The following is a 13953-nucleotide window of genomic DNA, read 5'->3' on the forward strand; positions in this document are numbered from 1 at the left end:
CGACACACTTTCGCTGAGACGACGTGCCTAGAACAGAAGCCGAAAAGAGCTGGAGGTGGAAGCTTGCTGGTGCGGCGGGTAGTCCGCTGATGGTCACGTGACCCAAGTGCAGCGCGAGAATTGTGCCGAGTTTCGGCCTTGCAGCATGCTGGGAAGACAGACCCTGAAAGGAGTGATTGAAAGTGCAGGAATAGCAATAAGCCACTAGAGTTCACGGGTGGAATCGAGTTCATTGATTTGTCGTTTAAAATTTATCATTACTCAAGAGTGCCGCTGGCGCAACAAGCTGTTGATGGGCTGTGTTGCAACAATTGTGCGCCATCCTCCGCCCGAATCCTCCCTGTAGCACCAGGCCATTGCTCTCCTTTCAATGATATGGCCCCAGATATGCTGCAGTCGCGAATCATGCCATTGCGCTGTGTCACTCGCGTAAAGCCCGCTCCCAAAAGGCCTTGCGAGATCCATGATATCACATCTACCGCCCCGACCGAGAGGAACATGCCCTCGGCTTCACTCGTTCTTCGACGTGGACCAGTATGCCGACGGCGTGCGTTCGGGTGTCTTGGGTTTTTACGCGGACTCCGCAGACAGACAGAACGCGTAGACGTCGCGTTTAAGACGACTCGTCTCGAATCAGGGCGACAATCATGCTGTAGAGGTAGAAAAAGAACATGACGAGATGAAAGCCGAGCTTGGCAAAGGACTCCTACCATGGTGCTTAGCCAAGAGCCTTCCCACATCCGCAAAAAGGGCCTCCGGGGGGAGGAGAGAGAGGGGGGGGGGGGGGGGGGGGGGGGGGGGGGGCAGCGTAGCACACCTTCTTGTGGACATTGAGCTTGCGGAAGATCTCGGTCGCGTCCAACAGATGCGTGTTCTCGACGATCCTGTCAAAGTGTGAGGGGATGAATATCACTCCAGCGGAGTCAATGCTATTGTGGCAAACGTACTTTTTGGCATTCCAGGCCAGTAGCGGCAGGTTGAGAACAAGAGCCAGCCAGTAGCCGTTAATGAGGAAAAGAAAGGTAAGGAACCCATGAACGGCGGCTTCGGGAATGATGTAGGCGTTGAGGCGGTTGCAGAGCTCGATCGGATTGATATAGTCACTGTCAGGCCCTGAATTAGCCGGGGCGCATGGTGGCGAGGGGGGTTCGACCGCGCGCAACGAGCATCGCTCTGGCCAGGCCGAGGCAGCGTTCACATGACCATGCCCAAGTTTGACCGGAGGCGGCAAGCATGCAGCAGACAGAGGGATGGGCGTACCATTCCAAATCGCTGTACATGATGGTGAAGAAGACCTGGAGGAACAGGTTGACCGCGTTGATCAACACGGCCAACAGGAAGAGCCATGCTTCGCCGGACATCATGATGTATTCGGGATACTCGGGCGAGTTCGAAGAACGGGTTCTGTTGCCGACGTCGAGACGATTCGGGGGAAGCGATTTGCGGAGACTTGGATGGGGGTGCTCAAGGGCAGCTCCGGATGCGGCTGGCGGTCGTCCGGCGGGCGGGGTCGGGTCAGTCGCGTCGGGGAAGGGGCGAGGCAGCTAGAAAGCAGTAGCGACGGCTATGTCGTGAGGGGCGATGGCAGGCTGAAGATGTATGGGCGCAGGCGGGCGACGTGGAGGGGCGCTGGTGTTTGGGAGGAGCGGCGGGAAGCAGAGAGAAGATGCGAGGCTGGGAACAGCCCTGCGATATTATTTGTGGTGTGGTGGTGCCGCTGGTGGTGCTGCCCGGTGGTGGAGGCCTGGCGACTGGGGGCGCAGGCGCTCGAGCGGCACTAGGAGGCGGCCTACTCTGGTTGCTGGTGGTGGTGTTGCTGCGACTGCTGATGCTATAAGTACCTTGGCCCTGTACATTCTGCTAGAGGTACTTCGTACCTTGGTAGGGTCGAGCCAGTGGCCACCGGCCCTTGACTTAGTACCTCAGGTTTGGGGGTAAAAATCCGCCGAGTGGTCGGCTGTGGCGATGGGGGTTCGTGAATCCACAGCCTGGGCAGGTCTGGATCCGCACCGCGGCGCCGAACCGCAATTACGACGCATCCATTCCCCTGCCCTGTTGCCTGCCTGGCAAGCCTGTGCTGCTGCCCGCCGGGCGGACAGGCCACTCCGGGCCCAACAGGCGGCGTAACCGCCTGTACGGGTGGTGGCTCGTGCTCCACCAGAGCTGCACCAGCGGACCACCGGCGGGCAGCCAACCTAACGCGAGTGCCTGACCATCCCGTCAGCGGGACCGACTGGCACTGCGGCGTGTCGGCTGGAGGCCTGGAGGACCGCCGCCCGAACTTTGGCTGGTCATTCCGAGTTGAAGGACTGCTCGAAACACGCGCGAAAGGCATCTCCACCATGTGCCCGCCAATAAAGTCACTTGCATGCCTGCCGGGGCTATCCTTGGCCATTTCCAACAGGTTCAGGCTTGGGCGCGGGTTGACGTGCACCGTGCAAGTACATACGAGGTGGTGACGGGAGGTAGCAACCAAGCCGCGTGGTAGATTCGCCACCTCGTGCTTGGAGAAGGCTGTGGAACTCCTGCTGCGGCGTGTTGCGGCTCTTCAAGGTTGTCGCGCCGCACCCGCCGGTACGATGTACACGTCCGTGGTCGCTGCTATCAGTCTCCCGTGCGCATGTGACACGACTAAAGTGGCATCACGAAGGGGGACTACGCTGCACTGGGATCATACAGTTCCCCCAGTCCGAGATATGCGTCGGACTCGGTAATCAAGGTCGTTGACTGTCTAGGCAAGTAGTAGATTTCTTCGCACCAACCCGTGCAGCAACGTGGCCGTACTCCGGGCAATAGGCTCCCGCGGCGTCAACGTCACGCACACATCAGCACATCAGCCAAGGGCCCGACGGGCTCGTGCTCAAGCTACCTGTCATCCAACTGCGCCTTGCCTCAATGCAGATGGCTTCGTCGCAGTCGCTCAGCACATGACCCATTTGGCTCTCCAAATCCCAGAACCTCCTCCCACCATCCCCGTTCTGGGTTTCGGCGGCATGCACCATTCTTCCATGGAGCTTGTCAATAGGGCAGGTGCCTGCTGATACATGTGTCTATGCTGGTACTGCAACGGCGCTGTCACCGTTGCGAGACGCAGAGATGGTGATGGGGCCGCCTGGGGAGTCCGGCTTTCGAGCCGTCAAGATCTCCACGCCGTCTTCCGTGACAAGAAGAGTGTGCTCTGCCCGTTCTGTCAGCTTGCCTAAGCTTGTCACGCTGCTTCGAGCATCCCCGACTTACCGAATTGCGCCGTCCGCTTGCCGTCGATGGTGGTGCTGGTCCAGTTGTCTGGCCAGGTGATGTCGCGATACTTGCCGAGGGCGATCATAGGCTCGATGGTAAATGTCATGCCTGGCTTGCACTCGCCGACAGCCTTATTTTTCGCATAGTGAGGCACGTTGGGTGCGCAGTGGAATAGCTTGTTGATGCCATGGCCGCAGTATGTACGGATAACACTGCAGTCCTTCTTCTTGGCGTGCTTCTCGATGATGTTGCCGAACTCGCGTATGAGGACGCCGGGCTTGACTGCCTTGATCGCCTCCTCGAGGCATTCTCGAGCTGCCTCCACCACACGAACGTTCTCTGGATCGGCCTTGGCCTTGTCGCCGATGTAATATGTCTCGTTGAGATCGGCGTGGTAGCCCTCGTGATAGATGGAGATGTCGATGTTGAGGATGTCACCGTCGAGCAACACGCGCTGGTCAGGGATGCCGTGGCAAATGACCTCGTTTACCGATGTACAACATGACTTGGGGAAGTGGTTGTAGTTCAAGGGCGAGGGATATGACTGAGGTATAAGGTCAGCGTACTCGGTCTGATTTGTGACGACGCGCACTGCGCGTTACTGTGTCCGGCGTTGCCGTCAAGTCGTAGAGTCTGACGAGAAGGCCGTGGAGTTCCCTCGATCTTCCCCTCCGACGCAACACCTTGCGAGAACCTCTGGAGCGGGTAGATGAATGTTGCACCCGGATGCGCCACTCACATTTCTCTCGATGCAAGCTTTGTGGACCACCTCATCGATGTAGTCGGTAGTGACGCCGGGCTTTGCCGCGGCGGCGGCAATGTCGAGGACTTCCCGAGCGAGTCGGCAGCTCTTCCGCATTGCCTCTTGCCCAGCCGCGTCGAGGATCTCGATCTTGTTGCGGGTGGCCAGGTTGCGGCTGTATCTGGGGTTGCCATCTTGCCACCAGACGGGGTGGGGGATCGTCTTGGGCAAGGTTCGATGCTCTGACAGAGGGTAAACGGGTCGCAGGGTCCCCGAGAAGGGGAAGCTCGGGAAGGGGTTATAGAGTCCAGTAGCTGGGTCTGGTAAGATTGCTTTCGGCGCGACGAAGTGGTGGAGGATATTACTCTGTGACTTATGCATGCTCTTGTGGTTGCTCTGTACCACCGGCGGGGTCAGTCATCTGCTACTCTCGCAGTCGTGCCCGGCACGGGACGGCAACGTACCCAATTCTTCTTGAAGCAGTCCTGCGAGCAGAAGAAGCTGTCCTTGACGCCGAGCTTCAGGCAGGTAGGGCATTGCAACGAGCCGGCCTCATTCTCACAGTCGGCGCCAAGGCACTTTTTTTTCGTGGGCGGCTCGGAAGTCATGGCTGATGAGGGGGCGCCACGGCTACGCTGCGATATTCTGAGGAGGGTATACGAGCAGTCTGCGTCTAAGGGGGTCCCAGTGTTGTGCGCGCAAAAGACGCAGCGGCAGAAGGTGAGGAACTGGAGATGCAAATTAAAGGCACTCGTGTCTCGGGGGCATGAGGTAGCAGGAATAAAGCTGGAGCATGACTTCTTTCCGTTGCCGAGTTGGGAAAGGCGGCGAGAAGCAGGGAAGAACTATGACTAAGCGGCCAAGTACCTTAACTTTGCTGAGGCGAAATACGTGCCTGGCACGTCGTGTGGAACCTCGCGTTGCGAGGTACGAGTACTTCGTCCTTTAGTCACAGTAAAACGTAGGGGCTCCCACGTGGAGCTTTACCTATCGACGGCACAGGCCGATAGGTACTTTAGAGTATTGAGACGGTCTGTCCAGAGGATCTTTTTAGCACCTGAAGGGTACCTGACGTAGCAGGCATGCAGGTCCGGAGCAAATGCTGCCGAGGCTGCATCTGGTGCGGCACGAACGGCGGCGTGCTTGTCTTACCTACAGGTAGGTAATAACGTGCATTTTACTTCCTAGGTACCAGGTATCATGCCGCTGCGAATTCCAACTTGCGTCCGTCGTCTCCAATCAATATTGCACACTGGAGGGAGAGGCCATGGCAGAAAAGAGGTGGTCATGACGGGAAACAAAGTTGTCAATGACCGGCCTGGTTTCGCCATCGGGGTAAGTCGGCGGGTGGTCACGTGTGGTTTATATTCCTTCAAGGTAAGCTTTCCCCGTAGGAAGGCGGCAATCTGGTTAGCCGACTGAAGGGGAACGGAAGAAATATGATAAAATTGGGCAGGGAAAGTCGCGCCGGCAAATTGTACACAGGAGCGATGGCAGCTCGGAAGATGGCTTGCAGTGGGATCCCGAGCCCGCCCGACGGTGCCCTGCCTCTACTACCTACCTAGTGTTCTCCGTGCTCGTCTGCATGGGTACTTGCTGTATCGCTCCAGGGGCTGGGAGCGCTCAAAGCGTCGCGGACCAACCAAAAAAAAAAAAAAAAAAAAAAAAAAAAAAGGTAAAAAAAGTCGCGTGCCTGTCAACTATGTACTTGTACGAGTAACTACTGATTACGAGTGAAAACCCCGAGTCAGAGTAGTCAGGATACCCGCAGACGGCATGACGGCAGCAGCCTTGTCTGGCCGTCTGCTCTCTCGCTGCCGTAACATGTGTGCCGCACTGCCGTACGACACCACCACGTACGTACCTTGCGGAAACGGCGCCCCCATCCGGATAGCCTTTGTCAAACTCTGGCCTTCGCATGCCAAGTAGCAAAACTCACGCCATGGCCTCCTTGCCCGGCCTCGCCACCCCGTGCTCTTGACCCTGCGAATTCGGACGCGGCAATCGTTTTGCCCCGGGAATCAGCCCGAGCCATCCGCCGGCACTGCAACAAATTGCATCGCATCACGTCGCGTCAAGCGCAAGGCGCCCGCCCGCCCACGAGGTCCGGTGTCGCTGTCGCCGCCGCCATCGCCGTCGCCGTCGCTGCGATATTTTAACCCGTTTCCTCCTTGGCCCTGCCACCAACCCTTGGCCTCTAGCCGCTTGCAATACGTAGCCGCAACAGCAGCAACCACAAACGCCCTGCCCGTGCTGCCATGCCTTCACCGCAGAAGACTGTGGTCGTCGGCGCCGGCCCTGTCGGCTCGTTGGCCGCCCTGTATGCCGCGCAGAGAGGCCACGAGGTCGAGGTGTACGAGCTGCGGCCCGGTACGTGCCCTCGTCCCCCACGCTCCCGCCCCGTCACTGCATCGCGGCAGAGCCTCAGTCTGCGCGACGTTGGCCCGCGCGGCGCGCGAGCGAGTACCGCTGCAGCTTACACGCGGCAAGCAGCATCGCCCGCTGTCGCGTGACGGGACCAACATGACGCACGCCGCCTCATCGCCACCAGCCAGCCAGCCGCTGACAAGTCCCAATGCCTCCAGATCTGCGCAACCCTGGCATCATACCGCTCAACTTCACAAAATCCATAAACCTGGCCGTCTCTGAGCGCGGCATCAACGCCATGAGGCTGGCCGGCCACCCAACCCTGCTTGAGACGGTCATGGACGGCACGATTCCCATGCGCGGCCGCATGGTTCACGGCAAGGGCCCCACGGGAGCCCTGTACGAGCATTCCCAAGACTACGACGTCAAGGGCCGCGTGCGTCCTATGTGCCCCCATCCTCGTTCCTGCCGCCTCTCTCACCCGTGTCTGGCTGCCAGCCGTGTACAACAAGCCACCGCTGACCCGTCTTCCGCAGGCCATCTACGCCATTGACCGGTCCGGTCTCAACGCACGCCTCCTCGACGTGCTCGACTCCATGCCCAATGTCAAGCTCTTCTTCAACCACAAACTCACCGGCGCTGATTTCCGCTCCTGCCGCGCCTGGTTCGAGGCCAAGGACACGGCCGCATCCCCCAACGGCCGCCCCAGGGAGATTGAGATCGGCTTTGACCTCATGATTGGTGCCGATGGTGCGCACTCGGCTGTGCGCTACCACTTGATGAAGTTCTCCCGCATGGACTACCAGCAGGAGTACATCGACACCCTGTGGTGCGAGTTCCACTTGAGGCCGCGGCGCACTGGTCCCAAAGATGGCCCCTGGGCCAAGTTTCAGATCTCACCGAACCATTTGCACATCTGGCCAGGCCAAGACTTCATGTTCATTGCCATTCCCAGCGAGGTGCGTATCTGCTCTGCCTTCCCCTCGCTCCCGGGAGGCCTGTGCTGATCGAGCCTGAACCTGCTCAGGACGGGTCATTTACCTGTACTCTCTTTCTCCCAAGCAAGCAGTTTGGTGAATTGGAAAGCAGCCCCTCCAGCCTGCCCGCCTTCTTCGACCGGCATTTCCCCGGCGTCACCGACTTGATCCCCGGCGAGAGCCTGATCTCGTCGTTCCAAGAGAACCCTCACCTCCCTCTCATCAGTCTCAAATGCAAGCCCTACCATCACGGGTCGTCGGGCGTCATCATTGGCGACGCGGCTCACGCCATGGTGCCCTTCTATGGCCAGGGGATGAACGCTGGCATGGAGGACGTGCGCATCCTCTTTTCCATCCTTGACAAGCACGCAGAGGTGTACGGGAACGATCCTGACGAGGGGCCGGCCACTCGTCTCGCGTCCATGTCCCCTCTCCAGCGGTCTCAGGCGTTGGCCGAATACTCGGCCGTGCGAGCGCCCGACGCCCACGCTATCAACAGCCTGGCCTTGCAAAATTACGTCGAGATGCGGTCGTCAGTCTTGTCGAAGCGCTATCGGCTACGCAAGTTCTTTGAGGAGTGTTTGAGCGTCTACCTCCCCAACTTTGGCTGGCAAACCAAGTACGCTCGAGTCAGCTTCAGCAACGAGGGCTACGCAGCCATCGTGGCGCAGAGCGAGCACCAAGGAAGAGTGTTGATGGAAGGTTTCATGGCGTTGCTGGCCAGTCCCGTCATCGTCACGGGCGTGTTTTACTTGCACAAGTATCGCAGGTCTATTCTCTCCGCCACACTCCACTTCTGCGGTTGGCATCGGAGTCCATGAAAAGGACCCGCAGGTGTACAATCATCGGCAATCTCTGCGACCCGACGCGCATAGTGCAACGCAGCCGTGCTTGGATCTGCCGAGTCTAGCAAGCCAAGGGGAATGGAGCTTGGGCTGGTCCGGCGTTGAATGGGTTAGTCGCCGGACGAGTATCCCGCGTAGTTGCCCCCAGTATCTTTAGGAGTAGAACGTAGCATAGGGCAACTACACAAATTAGACCGCTGGACCAAACACAGGCAAGCAAGCCGCTAGACAGGCTTTCTGTTCAGATTTTGCTCCTATGCAGGACGGGCGACTCCTCTGAGAGCGGTTCAGCAGCGCGAGGCACCGGAAGCCCGCGCGGTGGCGCACTGTAATATCGCAGGCGCACCAACCCAATGAGGTACCTAAGTAAGGTAACGTTAGTAGGCACCCAGCACCCTGGTCCACAGCCATGTATACTGGCTTAGTCATTCACTTCGACGCCCATTCAAATTTTGGGAGACTTCATCCCGCGAACTTGACGGTTATGTTGCCTAGAGCCTCTTGTCACGAAAACCACGAAAAACACGCGACATTGCCTCACAGCTTCGACCGGTGCCCGCGACCTACGACCACCTCTCTCCCGGCCGAGAAGTCCCCGCTACGGAACTTGGACCCTCCTCCTCACCCGGCTGCTTGGGCCGCGACGTCTAGGGGATATAGGAGCGCGACTGTTTCCTCGACACACGAAGGTGAGCCACCCTTTCGCGCATCCTGCGTGGTAGAGCATGAATCGGCCAATCGACACAGCGCTGATTGCCCTCCTTCGAAGTCTTCGTTTGACTTGCCCGAGCGATCCCTCGTGTACTATCGAGTCCAGGGGTTTTGGGGGCACACTTGGCCTTCTGCCTCGCCCGCCATGCCGTCCATCCTCAACATCGCACACATGTGCTCCCACCTGCAGAATGCGTCAAAAGCTCGCCTTGGCGTCACATCGATTCAAAACACGAAATACAACCTGCATCTCGCACTAGCCATGCATCGCTCAGGCTTCTTTTCTTCCGTCTACCGCGCCGGCCCGCACCCGCCCACCATGGAGCAAATGGTGTCCGACGCACCCGAGATCGTAACGAGCGCGAACGTTGCCAAGATGCGGCTGTGGTTGGGCCTCAAGTATTGGGACGGGAAGCCGGTTCTATCAAAAGCCCACGTTATCAGCAAGCCATCCCGTCTTATGACGGCCAACATCCAGGAACTTGCTCGGCTAACGAGGGGGTTCCCTGCAAAGCTTAAGGGTGGCGTCGTGCCGGGCCTGAACTTGGGCGAGTGCATGTTTGTGGCGACTTCGCGAGGCGTCCTTGAAGCCCGGGAAGCGCTGGCGAGGAAAGTTGGTGGACTGCTGATCTGTCGCGTATCATGAGCGGCTTCGGACTTGCTGGTTGGTCGTCATGATATGGTCGTGACCCTTTGTAGACTATATTTCAGGGGAACTCTGCAGCCCGTCTGCGACGGGACTTGGTCTGCGTTTGGACCGATTCTAGCCACAATGGCTAAATAATGTACACTATGTAAGGTAGCTTGATGCGGCTGTACCCGCCCAGACCGTGTTGTGTGAGTTTCAACGCCGTCAGTCTTCGAGCTGTACAGAGTGTCTTGCTTATCGCTTTCGCTATCTGACAATGCAATCTAATAAATATTCCAGGTATCATGTCTGTCCAGTACGTGTGCCAACTGGAGAGGGGTCCAGGCTGAAAATGCGTCACCAAAACCTCGCTCGGCAATCTCCTGAAAACCCAACATCCGTCTTCACCCCACCGCCACCCCCCACCCCCGGGTTCCCCTCCGCTGCATTTCTTTTGAATGTTGTCAGCACGGAGGCCGTTTAAACTACGCCTCAGCAACTACTCGAAGTTCTCCTTGTCAGCTGCAACGGCATTCGTGGAGGCTTCCCCGGCACTGTCGTCGGTGGGCTCTCTTTCAGTAGAGTTGCTTCCTGCTCCCCGGTCGAATTCCGCCACTACGCCCATGTCCACCTTTGCTGGAGCTGGCAACTTTTCCAACGATGTCGATGACATATCATCTTTCTCCAGTCCACGTGAAGTATCCGCTGTCCAGATTGCTATGGGCTCGGACGAGCTCACATCATCTGCACTGTCACCAATCGATGCATCGGCGACGAGCGGCTGGGTCAGATCCGGCGGAGGCTCAACTGTTGCGAATAGATCAAGTCCAGGTTCAGTCGTCCTGGGAGGCACAGCTTCAGCATCGACGTGCTCAAGATCTGTCGTCTCATGAGCGACATCGACACCAATAGCCTCTCGGAGTGTTCCCAATGCTTCACTTTCTTGCAAAACAGCGATGTCCGCTTCTGCCTTTTCAGGTTGGGTTACTGGCGAATCGATTTCTGCAGGCGCCGGATTTGACGCAGCCATCAGAGGATGAGACACTTCATTCGGAGACATGGCGGCGTTCTGGAGAGACCGGCCAGCGGTGGGCTGGGACGCGCCATCTGGTTTCACATCGGCTGCAGCCGTAGGAGACTGCATGGCCCCTTGGCTCACGGAGGGCGCTGTCAAATGTTCCTTTGCGACCAAGCGCTTTGACACTGTCGCCGAGTCTTGGTCGACGTGCCCATGGAGGGTGGTTTGGTCGATACCAATTCCGGTGGCAGATGGTCTCGGTCTGACCCTTCTTGGAGGTGACGAGGGGCTTTTCCGCGCCGTCTTGCACGAGGACGCTTGTGTCGGCCTGGTCATGCGCGCAAGGAATCCTTCGTCGACATGGCTCGGTCTCTTTGCAACGCTGGAGTCGGCTTGCGATGACCTTCCCGGTGGAGGCCCAACACTTGGCCTTGAACGACCAAATGCAGACATTGGCCGCTTGCCCGCATGGAGCGACGGCGTTGCCGACAGGTTCGCTCGTGCAGAGTGATGAACGGGACCTCCGGCATTCTGGGGGCTACTGGACTGACGGGACAGAGACTGTCTTGAGTTGCTACCACGTGAGGCAGACGACGCGGTTGGCGCTGTCAGGGAGGACGGAAGATTCACCGGCTTCGTGGGGGATTTAGGTTTGGGTTTGACGAAGCCGGTGCCGTCTTGGCCACTCAATTTCAGGGACTGAGTTCTACCAGCCGCGGTGGAAGATAGTTGTTGCGATCGCGATGTGACGGCCGTGCTCCTTGTCGATGCAGGGGGGCCAGGCTCATGCCCTGACGGTTCGGCGGCTCTCGCAGCAAGCCTGGGAGCAAGTTTGCCGCTGGCTGCTGTAGGCACTGGCGTAGACTTTGGTGTTTTTGCTGGCGGCTTGGCGTTCTTGTTTAGTGAGCCAGAACTCTCCTTGTGGGACACCTTCGCGGCCTTCTGCGGAATATTTGATGGGGTATTGAAAGACTTTGGTGCTTTGAGCTTTGAGTCTGGGGGGGCATCCTTGGTCGTGATCTGCATGATGTGACTGTTCGCAGAGTCTGGCTTCGCGGGAGGACGAGCCGAGGGAGACGAGGCGGCATAGCTGTCACCGTCGAGGCGTTTGGTGGGGTTGGCAGCAGGGGCGCCCTCAGGGTCTCGAGACGGCTCAGAAGGGTCAATCGGAGTCTTCGGAGACTCTGGTATGGGCACAGTGTCCATGACTTTGCGCGCAGGCTTGGTCAGGTGGTCGGTTGACGCCACCAGGGGCTTCTCGGGTATGGTGGAGGTTGACTCGACGTCAGTATCGATACTCGTGCGGCGTCTCGATAGGCTTGACTCTCCGCTAGGATCTCGTCGGAGCCCTATGCGGCCGTCCTTCTCAATAGCAACGAAGCTGGTTCGAACTTTGGAGAGCGGTCTTGGGGAGCCAGCACCGTTGGGGCCTAGGTAGGACGCTCTTTTGTCAGCGGCGGCGCGGGCTTGTGAGTAGGTTCAAGAATGTAGCACTGGACGATTCGGACTGACTAGAAGCAATGCTTCAGGTTCGGTATGTGATAGCCAAGGCGCTTGTGTCGCGGTCATTGAGTACCAGGTAGGCAGGCAAAGGGCGAGAGGGCAATGGAAGGCAAAGGCTTGGGGGGGTGTGCAAGTGGAGGGAGGTGATAGGTGTGTAAGCCACGGCCGACTGAATGCGGGTGCCACCGGGCCTGCCACTCGCCAGTCTTGCTACTGCCACAGTAACAGGCAGGAGAGGGGGTACAATGCGAGACAGTAAGGTAGGTATGCATCAGAACGAGTTGGTAGAACATACGCACCTGCGGGGTTGGACTGGGCGATTGAGACACCAGCAGGCGATCTCCCTCTGTCCGGACTCGTGTCCCCTTTATTCTCGAACATGGCGCGCAGGTTCTTTACCTGGCTCATGTTGACGGCGCCTTGGCGGCAGAAGCCGGGCGGATTCGTACTCGTAGCGGACCGAGTAGATAGGAAGGGAGGGCCGGGCCAAGCGAGGTCCGCACGGATGAGGGCGGCAAGAGCGCGGACGCGACGGCGGGCTCCACGGCGCACAGAGCCGGAGTCAGTGCTTGTACGTACGTGGTGAGTCCGGCAATCGGTAGGCACGGTAGGTAGGAATAAGGTAGGTGTATGCGGCGTATAAGGGTGGTCGACTGAATGCTTGAGGTCGGGTTGGCACGGTACGGCAGGCGGCGGCAACCTGGTACACGGCGGAGGAGCAGCACCAACAGCGCAAGTGGCTCGGACCACCACCGAGGGAGGCGTCGAGATGAGGACGGCGACGATGACGGCGATGTTGACAGTAACGACGGCGAAGGCGGGCGACGTGGGCGACGACTCCCGAGGGAGGCGAAGGCAGGCTGGCAGGCAAGGGGGAAAGTGGCAGCGGAAGATGAGAGATGGACAGGAAGGGAGACGTGGTCATTCACGCCCGGTGCCTGAGGGCAGGCTGATGGAGTTACAGTAGCCACCCCTGTCGGGACGGGGAGTCGAGAGCTGGGACGTCGACGACCTCCAGCGCTCCTGCCCTGGTTCCCCGACAAAGCCCTGAAGCGCGTCAGGGCACAGGTGCGGGTACGCAGGTACAGCGCGGGACCCGGTGCGGTGCCGTTCCAGGTTGGTCCGATCTCCTCAAGGCACGCACGATGAAGCACTGGTATCTAGTAGTGCCATGTACCTTGGCCTGTATGGACTTTGTCCTACGAACGAAGTACCTGCCACCTTTGTTTCCGCATTGCGGCGGGCCTGCCAAGGTGTCCGAGTACTACACGCACACGTACGGGGTACAACTACGTTTTACCTCTCATTGCCCGGGGGCGTGGGAATGAAATCCAAGTTCGGCAAGACATGTAATACTTTATCCCACGCCGCGGCGCGGGAGCTCAGACGCGCCACGACGCGGGTAGGTTAGCAGGGAACGCTGTTGGCTGGGCTGCCCCCTGGCCCCAGCTCCTGAAAAAAAGGGGTAGCTTTGCCCCACCATGCGGTCAGGGTTCCAGCGCCAGGTCCTCTACATACGTACCATAACAGCAATTCACTGGACTTGTGACCTAGCAGAGACACATTGTACAGGTGCCTGCTATAGCTCCTATACTTTATACTTGGTGCCTTTTATAAGGTTAGGTAGTTAGCTAAGTATTAAGGTATTAAACTAACCTTACTTTTAAATGTATTACTACTAGGATAAGAAACAGACACTAGTTTATTTATAAATAGGGACTTAATATATATCTATAGTAATAGTATAAGGTATGAGTGCTATTCTAAGTACTTAGGTAGATCTTTAATGCGGCTCGTTCAGGAAATTGTCGTGACGCTCAGCACGGTAATATGAAGTCGAGGTACCTAGGTAGATAGGGTAAAGTATCTTAGGTTATATGCTTACTCTAGGTACCTTGGGCCAGGTGCTGGAGGTGGCGGAA

The 13953-nt window shown here is 58.2% G+C and overlaps 5 protein-coding genes across 5 annotated transcripts; 2 read left to right on the forward strand and 3 right to left on the reverse strand.

Annotated features, from left to right (window-relative positions):
- Positions 1–613: 613 nt before the first annotated feature.
- On the reverse strand, positions 614–1364 carry PLICBS_004631 (COPII-coated vesicle protein; the record flags this gene model as incomplete). The annotated part of the gene is made up of 4 exons (XM_065600559.1): positions 614–706; positions 818–884; positions 948–1103; positions 1261–1364. The coding sequence occupies 4 exons, from the start codon at positions 1362–1364 to the stop codon at positions 614–616; spliced, it is 420 nt and encodes a 139-aa protein (XP_065456631.1).
- Positions 1365–3050: 1686 nt separating this feature from the next.
- Positions 3051–4590, reverse strand: PLICBS_004632 (methionine aminopeptidase 1; the record flags this gene model as incomplete). The annotated part of the gene is made up of 4 exons (XM_018326004.2): positions 3051–3178; positions 3238–3784; positions 3980–4378; positions 4447–4590. 4 exons carry the CDS (start codon positions 4588–4590, stop codon positions 3051–3053), a joined length of 1218 nt encoding a protein of 405 aa, XP_018175756.2.
- A 1650-nt stretch (positions 4591–6240) lies between these two features.
- PLICBS_004633 (kynurenine 3-monooxygenase, mitochondrial precursor) lies at positions 6241–8147 on the forward strand (the record flags this gene model as incomplete). Its single annotated transcript, XM_018326003.1, has 4 exons — positions 6241–6352; positions 6568–6785; positions 6886–7308; positions 7377–8147. 4 exons carry the CDS (start codon positions 6241–6243, stop codon positions 8145–8147), a joined length of 1524 nt encoding a protein of 507 aa, XP_018175755.1.
- An 880-nt stretch (positions 8148–9027) lies between these two features.
- On the forward strand, positions 9028–9528 carry PLICBS_004634 (mitochondrial 37S ribosomal protein uS8m; the record flags this gene model as incomplete). Its single annotated transcript, XM_018326002.1, has 1 exon — positions 9028–9528. One exon carries the CDS (start codon positions 9028–9030, stop codon positions 9526–9528), a length of 501 nt encoding a protein of 166 aa, XP_018175754.1.
- A 1784-nt stretch (positions 9529–11312) lies between these two features.
- On the reverse strand, positions 11313–12439 carry PLICBS_004635 (uncharacterized protein; the record flags this gene model as incomplete). Its single annotated transcript, XM_065600560.1, has 3 exons — positions 11313–11319; positions 11394–11958; positions 12331–12439. 3 exons carry the CDS (start codon positions 12437–12439, stop codon positions 11313–11315), a joined length of 681 nt encoding a protein of 226 aa, XP_065456632.1.
- Between the last annotated feature and the right edge of the window lie 1514 nt (positions 12440–13953).

The sequence above is a fragment of the Purpureocillium lilacinum genome (assembly GCF_023168085.1).
Source record: "Purpureocillium lilacinum CBS 284.36 DNA, scaffold_3, whole genome shotgun sequence".
Classification (NCBI taxonomy): domain Eukaryota; kingdom Fungi; phylum Ascomycota; class Sordariomycetes; order Hypocreales; family Ophiocordycipitaceae; genus Purpureocillium; species Purpureocillium lilacinum.